At 34.7% G+C, this 11,779-nt stretch overlaps 1 protein-coding gene across 1 annotated transcript; it reads right to left on the bottom strand.

Moving 5' to 3' along the window:
- Window positions 1-494: 494 nt before the first annotated feature.
- FMRFaR (FMRFamide Receptor) lies at window positions 495-3,391 on the bottom strand. The gene has a single exon (XM_065225587.1). The coding sequence runs from the start codon at window positions 2,781-2,783 to the stop codon at window positions 1,362-1,364; it is 1,422 nt and encodes a 473-aa protein (XP_065081659.1). The 5' UTR covers window positions 2,784-3,391; the 3' UTR covers window positions 495-1,361.
- Between the last annotated feature and the right edge of the window lie 8,388 nt (window positions 3,392-11,779).

Below are 11,779 nucleotides of genomic sequence, written 5' to 3'. Positions count from 1 at the left end.
GATATTCACGAACCGTAATTCTTATGTAAAGAGCTCAGTGACCTAGTAGGGACCGTTTTGGCTTACTGTGCTGAAGATCATGGATTCAATATCAGCCTTTTACGTATTATATACATAGGGGAAATGCAGGTAATGTTGGCCTAAGTGTCCCTAATTTGGGCCCATACATAAATTCAGCAATCGACAAAATTTTCAATAGCAACCAAAAATATTCATTAGTAGCGTCCCAATAACGCGATAATCTAGATAAAATTGATAAATAGCAGATTTTTGCGATGGGCCCAATGTTAGATCCATAGGCCAACATTAGAGATAGTTCCCTTAGTTGTTAGTTTCACGATGTAGGTAAGACGCCCGGCTTAGTGGTTAGCATCCGTGTCTCTCACGCTAGGGGTCACGATTGCAATAAAATTATTTTAATGGACTATAAAAAAAAGGAATTTCAAAAAGTATCCCGATGTTAACTTATGATCACATCACACACCATGGTGATTTCAAATATTACTAACGGAATAATTCTAAAAGAAAGTTTGATCAAATTCCAAAGATTGTTGACGGACCTTCCTGGAAATAAAATTTTTCTGGGAAAAAATACGGTCAAAGTTATGATGGAAGCTATTTCTTGATACCTTCTGAACTTCTTGGGAAACTTAGTAGAACTTGATGGGCACGTAGAAAGAACTGCAATGTCTTTGTTGAAAGATCAAATTTTGGGCAAATTTTGAAAACAAATTGGGGAACCGTGAGATCTTTAAAGTTCTTCAAGAAATTGTTTTTGAACTTTGATACTTAAAATTGCAGGAAATTTCCAGTGAAATGGAACTGTAACGAACCTGGTAGTTGGGCATATCACAAATTGTTAGTTGAATTGAGTAAAAGGCGAAATGTAGATGTGAATTTTAATCAAATGGGTCAGAATTTTTAAATAACTGTAAAAAACTATTTTGATTTTAAATATTTACGTTTAGCTTGATGCCAATCTGATTGCTTCTCAAAGATTTGAATATCACTAGGAATCTCAATAATCGTGGGAAACTATTCCCCGCGTGAAAAGAACAATCCGATCAATATCGTCATCAAACTTCACATCAATCCATATTCCATTCGTCAGCACACAGTGTGGCACTCCCTGTCCAAAGGAGTAATTGGTCTTCCCTTGCCGCTGATCCACTTCATTTGGATCCACCTCTTCCGGACCGCGCGTCCTCACCTTACCTTCAGGTATCGATGATTAAAGCTATAGGGTCAATGGTTACTAATTACCAACCGCAACAACAGCACAGTCACTAACCTACCAGCCTAGCTCAGAACTTGTGATCCCCGTTCAGACCGTGGTCCGAGCAGGAAACCTTGAGCAACGGCTAAAAGCCGGACGTGGCCATCATGATCCCGTTGGTGCCGTGTTCGCCCCGTTCCCAGCACGGGTGAAACATCGACGTACTCCGGCTGATCGGTGCGTGCGGTTGCAACCGGGGCATCGTTTCCCGTGCCGGGTAGTACACTATTGGTCCGGGCGAGGGTGCCCTGGTGCTCCGGATCGTGGTCCGCGTCGTTCGTATACTGCCGAGGGTGCTGTTGCACACCTTGGACGTACTGCTGCGGGTTGTACCCAGTCGCTGGAAACGTCCGCTATTTCGATGGCTTCCTTCGCCGTTCGAGAATGAACTGTCCTCCTGGAGAAAGCCATCCGGTGATTCCCGGCCAAGGCGCGACTTACAAAATAACAGAAGAAAAATCCGCTTGAACTTCTCGCCGAAGATGACGTAGATGATGAAGTTGACGGACGAGTTGATGGTGACGAGAAGGTTGGAGGTTTTGACTAGATAATCGTTGATTTTCGAGTAGACCGCTTCCATGATGTTGTTGACCATGGCAAGCAGGTTGCACAGCAGGAATACGACCACCACGCAGATGAGCATGGTGGCTAGGCCGATTTCTCGCTTTTCCGACCGGGACAGTCGCTGGCGTTCGCGGTTCGCTTTGCGGACCTGTTGATAGATCATGGTGTTGAAGAAGGAAATGGATGAGAAGGGGAGAAGGTAGATGAAAACCGTGTACATCCAGTGGACGTAGACTCGGATGTAGAGATCGTGGGTTCGGAGGTTGGATGCGCTCACGCAGTAGGCTCCTTCGTAGCCTGGGTGATCGAATGCGGATATGGAAACCTCCCAGAAGCGAGGCAGGTTGTAGAGGAGCGAGAAGATGAGAATAGCTATCACGTAGATCCGAGCTCGGCCGTAGGTGCAGAGAGCTCGTGCTCGCAACGGATGGCATACGGCCACGTATCGCTCAAGGGTGACGGTTAGCGTTAGGTAGACGCTTGCGGTCTGTGCTGTCATCGCTAGCGGATATACGACCGGCGATATGACCGGATGTATCACATAGTAGTAGTAGAAGAGATAGCCCGTGTACGGATAGATGGCCGGAATGCCGAAGAGAAGCATCGACGTTAGGATTACTATGGTATCACAGCGGGCTAGACCTATCAGTAGGTAATTGATGCTGGAACGCATCTGCGGCCTAGAGAGGATCACCATCGACAGGATGTTGCCGAGGATGCCTAGCAGGGAGATTATGTTCATCAGGACGCCACTGATCCAGAACTCGAACAGCGTTAGCTCCGTGTCGATCTCCAGTGCGTAGTAGCACACCGACATGTTGTGGTAGAACGTCCCATTGTAGGAATCGTTCGACAAGTTTGCAGCCGAGCTCTGCAGGATGTAGTGGTTGTCCTCGATAATTATGCTATAGTCATAGTCGACGTTTGTCGTGTTCATTTTCATGCCTACCTAACCTAGTTCAGCTGCCTAGCATAACCTTAAAAATGTAATAAATCTAGCCTTCTATTAGCTATAGCCTCTAAATAGTGCCCTCTGATTCAGCTCTCTCCCTCTTGCGCGCTGTGATGCTTCACCCTAATGACCTATTAAAGCTCCCGTTGAATCGATTCTTAAAGCAATAACGTCTTTTTTATATATATGTTTCCCCACTTCGTTTTACCTCCTGGAGGAAAACTGGGCGTCCCGAGCGAATGGAAAATATTTTATTTTACTTCTCTATAATCTCCAGAGTAAATCTCACGATAAAATACGCCCCGGAATTCTGCAAGCGCAATACCATCTATCTTGATGACGACGTTTCTTCTTTCTGTTCAGTGCGTGATGCCATTGCAGTTAAAGTCCCAGTCCGGAACGTGGTAACCTCTGGGACTGAAGAAGCTCAAACACGTGACTCTGGCCGGAGGAAAAAGAGTAGTAGCAGAGCGGATCATCAACCATGACCCATCCGCGGTTGGAGTGGTGCTATTCGTTGTTTGCACTGGGGCTTGACACTTCCGGCTGGCATCCAATTGCATTCTGGCGGGAACGGCAGCTTTCACCACTTCCGGATGTACCCTGAAAAAATATGTAGAAAAATGAAGAAATTAGTTTTGCTGTGTTTACGGTGTGCGTGTGATTGTATTGATTTAATGAGCAGAACAATGGAAAACAATCAACGACGGATGGAAGTCGAATGGGATCACGTTGGCTGTACACGGGGTAGACCCGACGACGACGACGCTGGGGGACACTAATTAAAGTGAAGTTGCGGAGCCGGAAATGTGAAGACATTAAAATGTTTTTCTTTGTTTTGTTGCTCGCGCAATTGTTCGGAAGGGAGGATTGGTACACTGACGGTGCTTGACTGTTAAAAGCACAAAAGCCGTAGCTCTTTCAATTATTTTTATGTCCTGGTGCATGTCATCGCTTCATGCGGTGTGGTGAAAATCCAATTTTTTGTGCTTTTTCTTTTTTGGTGACTGACAGACTGTGGAAATTTGAAGCTAATTGCCGTCTCCCGAGGTATGCCATTTTCCATTTCCTTCAATTGTCAAGCAACATTGCCACAAGATGGAAGACGAATTGGATTCGATTGCCGTTGAATTGATACATTCGGTATTGTTCTATAATACCCGCAGAGACAGAGAGAGACCGAGAGATGAGCTCGCAAATGGATCCGTTTCCATTATGTGCTACGAAATTAGTGGGAAACGTAAATCGAAGATGCATCTGATCCAACTTGAAATCGTCTGAGTGGAAAGCTAACTTTTCCTGGGAACAACTTAATTTCCTTGGTAAGAATAGACATAGCGAGCGATAGAAGTGAAGAACTGTGTTCGTAAAACTTGATGCATAGTTTTTCGCTGATAGAGAAGACGGAAGAGAAAACTTTTCCTTCATCGGGTTTGCTTATTGTTTGTTTCAATTAAATAGTTTCCAGCATTTTCGAATTAAGGTCCTGAACTTGGTACAATGTTTAGGATCCTAAGATAAAAAAAATCCTCATGCTCTCGGATTTAGATTAAATTGTAGAATCCTGGACAAAGAAAAACATTAAACTCGCTGAGATTCCTTAATCTAAACAATTTTTGTATTTATGCATATTTTGTTGACAAGTAGATTTTGCTGAGAAAATTTCCATTCAGTAAAAATAGCAAGCTTACCGGTTTATATTTATGGCAAATAGGCTTTGAAGATGGGAATAAAACGTTCTCTTTTCCAACAGTAATTCCCATGCAGAGATGTCAGATTTACAGACATGTCTGTGAATTTACAGCCTTTTATTTTTTTCACAAACATTTTTTTTTTCGTTACAAAAAAACAATGACCTGGTTGCAGCAGTTTGGATGTAATATTCAACAACTTTTTTTTTTCTGTGTGTTTTACATCTTTAATCAAATTATACGTGCGATGCATTTTGCAACACGCATAAGAAATTCACGCGTTTTAAAATCCACCACACGAACGAGCTGTCAGCCCAGTGGCAGGCGCGTAAGCAACATGTTATACCGTGACAGCGGGCCCAGCACAGCAAAATAAACTATTTGAGCCCGGGACTGCCTACTGTCAAACGCTGCTGTTGGTATAGGCCTTATCACTGGCCTGGTCACTGTTATAGACGGTCATAGTTATACACCTCTCAATGTGCTGCCATGTTGTATCCAAAACGAACATTTTCCATACGATTTGACGGTTTGCTTGGATACATCAACTTACGTTAGCCGGTCTATAACTTGATTGTCTATACTGCCGGTAATCGCAAGTCAGTCTCATCTGCATTTTTATCAATTTTGAGCTAGCATCATTATTCAGTTTATCTTTTTATGTTTTTTGAGATGTGCTATTGAATAAAGGTGGTTTGTTCTAGAAAAATGAAAAACAATACCAAGTCAAATTGTCCCACAGCGAAAAGTCCCATTAAAAAAAATATGTTAGAAATATTAGACAACACATTGTATCATGAGATTTGTGTCAAGACAGATTTTGTCCATTTCCCTTAGGGTATATGGAAAATGTCCGGATGTGGCCAATATAGTTCTTACGAAACTCAGTTTGTCCGCCAATGGATTCGGCTTTGCATTATCATGTGATTGGATGTATCGCTTGATGGATTTTGATTTATAAAGGATTTACCACTTCCCCGGGAATACCTGGAACATGTCCGGGTGTGGCAAACTTGGTGCTGGTCGCTCATCATGACTCTTATTGATCTTATTTTTGAATTCTCATGTGATTTATCGCATGGTGGGTTTGGCACGTTTATGAAAAGCTCTGGTCTTATGAAGACGCATACTCACCCTTGTTCTGAAACCAGCTAAACAAATCCAGAAACATTCAATAACGTTCTATGGAACCATAGTATCTTTCTACTGTTCAATACTGTGTTAAACTAATGCAGCATCGTCATGGAATTGTGACTGACTTGCGGTTATTTTTCTCATTGACGTTAAATGTAATCACAAGTCAGTCCCACTCAGATTTTGGCCATAAAATAAAGATTTCACAATATTTTTCCAATATTTTTGGGTAAACATAGATGCATTCTATCACATTGTACGTTTATTTTTAAATTTATCCCTCCAAAATAAGTGTCAAATCAGAAAACTTGAAAAATCTTTGAACGCCGTTTTCTCATTTTCAGTTTTTTTACAGATGGGACTGACTTGCGATTATGGGCAGTATAGTCACTGTCACTGAAACAGTGAATGAAAAGGACAGTGTGTTTCCATCCTATTCCATCTTTTTATTCGAAAACACCCACCCACGGATGCAGTTTTAGTGCTGAACTGAATAAGAGTAGAAAAAATGTGGAAAAAATCGCGAAAAATCAAAGAAAACGAACTTTTTCAAAGGACAGGTAAGCTATGGGTAAGGTAAGTTATGTTTGTTTCATTTCTGATTCTCAGTGTTATATTTGTGTACGCGCTGCTGGTCCAAATCGTTCCGATGCTTCATCCAAAACCGCAGCTATGCTTAACTTAACTTGAACATGATTTTAGCAAAATTTTAACTTAAATTTTACCAAATTTAGCAAAATATTAATTTATTTTTAGCATTGCTTTAACTTTAAGATAACTTTAACTTACCTATAACATAAATTTAACTTAAGTTTAACATAACTTTAACTTTAAAATTACTTTAACTTATATTTAACATAACTTTAACTTACCTTTAACATAACTTTAACTTAGCTTTAACTTTAAAATAACTTAAAGTTAACTTTAACTTTAAAATAACTTCAACTTAACCTTAACTTTACTTAAACATAATTTTAGCAAAATTTTAACTTAAATTAAAAAAAAATTAACATAAATTTAATTTATTTTTAGCATAACTTTAACTTTAAGATAACTTTATCTTACCTTTAACATAACTTTAACTTAACTTTAACTTACCTTTAACTTAACTTTAACTTATAAATAACTTAACTTTAACTTATAAATAACTTAACTTAAACTTTAAAATAACTTAAACATAAATTTAACTTTAAAATAACTTAAACTTAACTTTTACTTTAAAATAACTGACTTAACTTTAACATTAAAATAACTTTATCTTAACTTTTACTTAACTTGAACATAATTTTAGCACAATCTGAACTTAAATTTAACCAAATTTAACATTAATTTAATTTATTTTTAGAATAGCTTTAACTTTAAGATAACTTTAACTTAGTTTTATATTTAACATAACATGAACTTAACATAAACTTAACTTTAACTTACATTCAACTCAACTTTAACGAACCTTCAACTCAACTTTAACTTATATTACTTAAACATAACTTTAACTTAACTGTATCTTAACTTTAAGTTAAGTTAAAGTCAGTTTAAAGTTAATTTAAAGATAAAGTTATTTTATAGTTATATAAAAGGTAAGATGAAGTTATGTTAAAATTTAGTTAAAGTTATGGTATAGTTAAAATAAGTTCTCGGATAAGTTAAACGAGAACTTATTTTAACTATACCATAACTTTAACTTAATTTTAACATAACTTCATCTTACCTTTAATATAACGATAACATAACTTTATCTTTGACTTAACTTTAAACTTACGTTTACTTAACTTTTACATATATTTAATAAACCTTTAACTTAACTTTAACAGAAGTTAAACTTAATCATAACTTAACATTAACTATAACATAACTTTAACTTAACTTGAACTTTATTTTAACATACACTTATCTTAATTTAAGCTTTCACTTAATTTCAGCTTAATCTTAACATAACTTTAATTTAAATGTAACTTATACTTAAGTTTGAATAAACTTTAACTTTACATCATTGAACTAAACATGAACTTAAATTTTACTTAACTTTAACTCAATTTTAACTTAACTTGAACGTAACTTAAATTTTAAATTAAATATTACTTAACATTATTATATCATTTAGAGATGAACTAGTCAACGGCTTAAAATCTCTCTAATGAGGTCAAAAAAAAAACATGAGGGCACGCAATAACCTTTAACTCCAACGCAGGCAACGGCTGTAATTAAATTAATTTCATTAACTACTGCTTTAATAACATTAATTACACAATGAAGAACATTAACTACTTTTTAACTATATTAATTACAGTAGAAATTTCGTAATTATTTTCAATATTTTTAATTACATTAATTACGGATAGATAATTTTAATTACCGTCAGTACTACTTCAGAACTAAGTACTTTTGATTGCATTTTAACTTCAACGCACCGGTTCTTTGTATTGCGTGCCCCTCGAAAACGTCTTAACTTAAACATAAATTTAACATAGCTTTATCTTAACTTTAACTTAACTTTAACTTAACTTCAACTTAACTTTAACTTAACTTTAACTTAACTTTAACTTAATTTTAACTTAACTTTAACTTAACTTTAACTTAATTTTAACTTAACTTTAACTTAACTTTAACTTAACTTTAACTTAACTTTAACTTAACTTTAACTTAACTTTAACTTAACTTTAATCTAAATTTAACTTAACTTTAACTTAACTTTAACTTAACTTTCACTTAACTTTAACTTAACTTTCACTTAACTTTAACTTAACTTTAACTTAACTTTAACTTAATTTTAACTTAGCTTTAACTTAACTTTAACTTAACTTTAACTTAACTTTAACTTAACTTTAACTTAACTTTAACTTAACTTTAACTTAACTTTAACTTAACTTTAACTTAACTTTAACTTAACTTTAACTTAACTTTAACTTAACTTTAACTTAACTTTAACTTAACTTTAACTTAACTTTAACTTAACTTTAACTTAACTTTAACTTAACTTTAACTTAACTTTAACTTAACTTTAACTTAACTTTAACTTAACTTTAACTTAACTTTAACTTAACTTTAACTTAACTTTAACTTAACTTTAACTTAACTTTAACTTAACTTTAACTTAACTTTAACTTAACTTTAACTTAACTTTAACTTAACTTTAACTTAACTTTAACTTAACTTTAACTTAACTTTAACTTAACTTTAACTTAACTTTAACTTAACTTTAACTTAACTTTAACTTAACTTTAACTTAACTTTAACTTAACTTTAACTTAACTTTAACTTAACTTTAACTTAACTTTAATCTAAATTTAACTTAACTTTAACTTAACTTTAACTTAACTTTCACTTAACTTTAACTTAACTTTCACTTAACTTTAACTTAACTTTAACTTAACTTTAACTTAATTTTAACTTAGCTTTAACTTAACTTTAACTTAACTTTAACTTAACTTTAACTTAACTTTAACTTAACTTTAACTTAACTTTAACTTAACTTTAACTTAACTTTAATCTAAATTTAACTTAACTTTAACTTAACTTTAACTTAACTTTAACTTAACTTTAACTTAACTTTAACTTAACTTTAACTTAACTTTCACTTAACTTTAACTTAACTTTCACTTAACTTTAACTTAACTTTAACTTAACTTTAACTTAATTTTAACTTAGCTTTAACTTAACTTTAACTTAACTTTAACTTAACTTTAACTTAACTTTAACTTAACTTTAACTTAACTTTAACTTAACTTTAACTTAACTTTAATCTAAATTTAACTTAACTTTAACTTAACTTTAACTTAACTTTAACTTAACTTTAACTTAACTTTAACTTAACTTTAACTTAACTTTAACTTAACTTTAACTTAACTTTAACTTAACTTTAACTTAACTTTAACTTAACTTTAACTTAACTTTAACTTAACTTTAACTTAACTTTAACTTAACTTTAACTTAACTTTAACTTAACTTTAACTTAACTTTAACTTAACTTTAACTTAACTTTAACTTAACTTTAACTTAACTTTAATCTAAATTTAACTTAACTTTAACTTAACTTTAACTTAACTTTCACTTAACTTTAACTTAACTTTCACTTAACTTTAACTTAACTTTAACTTAACTTTAACTTAATTTTAACTTAGCTTTAACTTAACTTTAACTTAACTTTAACTTAACTTTAACTTAACTTTAACTTAACTTTAACTTAACTTTAACTTAACTTTAACTTAACTTTAATCTAAATTTAACTTAACTTTAACTTAACTTTAACTTAACTTTAACTTAACTTTAACTTAACTTTAACTTAACTTTAACTTAACTTTAACTTAACTTTAACTTAACTTTAACTTAACTTTAACTTAACTTTAACTTAACTTTAACTTAACTTTAACTTAACTTTAACTTAACTTTAACTTAACTTTAACTTAACTTTAACTTAACTTTAACTTAACTTTAACTTAACTTTAACTTAACTTTAACTTAACTTTAACTTAACTTTAACTTAACTTTAACTTAACTTTAACTTAACTTTAACTTAACTTTAACTTAACTTTAACTTAACTTTAACTTAACTTTAACTTAACTTTAACTTAACTTTAACTTAACTTTAACTTAACTTTAACTTAACTTTAACTTAACTTTAACTTAACTTTAACTTAACTTTAACTTAACTTTAACTTAACTTTAACTTAACTTTAACTTAACTTTAACTTAACTTTAACTTAACTTTAACTTAACTTTAACTTAACTTTAACTTAACTTTAACTTAACTTTAACTTAACTTTAACTTAACTTTAACTTAACTTTAACTTAACTTTAACTTAACATTAACTAAATTTTAACTTTAACTTTAACGAAAGTTTATCTTACCATTAACATAACTTTAATCTCAGTCAATCAGTCAATCTCGAAATGAAGACAAAAGCGATGGATCCTTCGTCTTGGCCACAAGGTATCGAATTTCGGGATTTCGTTGAAGATGAAAGGAGAACGCAGAATTTTTGGAAACCGGTACTGCACATAGATTCTGGTCCAATGAGCAACGCCTAGAGTCAGCTGATGCTCCATGCACCTCGCCTAACCTAGCGCCTTGTGACCCTGCCAACATTCGCACAGATTGGACCGTATATTATCAAAACGTCCGAGGCTTGAGGACAAAAACTAACGCACTACTCCATTCGCTGCTTTCTTGTGATTTCGACATGGTGGTATTCACTGAAACCTGGCTTCATACTGACATTACTAATGCTGAACTCGCAAGCAACTACACAATCTACCGCTGTGACCGGAATTCTCGCACCAGCGCACTGCGACGAGGCGGTGGCGTCTTAAAAGTCGTGAAATCCGAGCTGAAGTGTAAGGCTGTGCATCATGTGGGCGTTGAGAGCCTCGAACAAGTTGCTGTTCAAGTCGATTTACAACATCAATCGATCTTCCTGTGCTGCATCTATATCCGACCAAACAGTCAGCCCGACATTTACACCAAACACGCTGAGTCCGTACAACAGCTCCTTGGTATGGCGAACCCTCACGATACAACCATAGTTGTGGGCGATTACAATCTGCGAAATCTAACTTGGGACTTCGCTGAGGACGTCAGAGGATTTCTGCCTCTCAATGCTTCATCAGAACAGGAACTCGCTGTAGTGGAGTCCATACTGTCTGCTGAATTTAAGCAAATCAACGATCTGGTGAACACGAATGGTAAGCTTCTTGACCTGGTTCTCGTCAGTGACTCCGATTGCATCGAGCTGTTTGAACCACCCTCTGCAATTATGAAAGTTGATTGTCACCACAAGCCGTTGGTTCTAAAAGTTGACTCCCGTTCGAGAGATCATCCGCTCCCGTACCCAGCAGCCCGCAGTGAGTATAATTTTGCACAATGTAATTTCGATGTTGTTAACACGAGGATTGCCGCCTTGGATTGGGTACAAATACTTGACCAACCCACCATTGATGCCGCCAACTCCGTATTCTACGGCAACATCTATAAAGTAATCCAAGATACTGTTCCGGTGAAGACACGAAAATCTTGTTTGCAATTCCAACAACCTTGCGTAATCTGCGTAACCGTCTGCGTAAAGCTTGAAAACGTTACTTTCGTTCCCGGACCGCAGCAAACAAGTAACGGTGCAGCTAGTAGAAGCAGAGTATAATAGTTTACAGGAAGCTCGCATTCGTGAGTAC

Source organism: Ochlerotatus camptorhynchus, unplaced genomic scaffold, assembly GCF_037179485.1.
Source record: "Ochlerotatus camptorhynchus isolate MF236.1 unplaced genomic scaffold, CSIRO-AGI_Acam_v1.1 ptg000232l, whole genome shotgun sequence".
In the NCBI taxonomy this organism is placed as follows: Eukaryota; Metazoa; Arthropoda; class Insecta; order Diptera; family Culicidae; genus Ochlerotatus; species Ochlerotatus camptorhynchus.
This window is presented reverse-complemented; position numbering and strand designations above follow the sequence as displayed.

Bases quoted from the DNA above. Each gene is read 5' to 3' on its own strand.
- FMRFaR (XM_065225587.1), bottom strand. From the start codon at position 2,783: ATGAAAATGAACACGACAAACGTCGACTATGACTATAGCATAATTATC.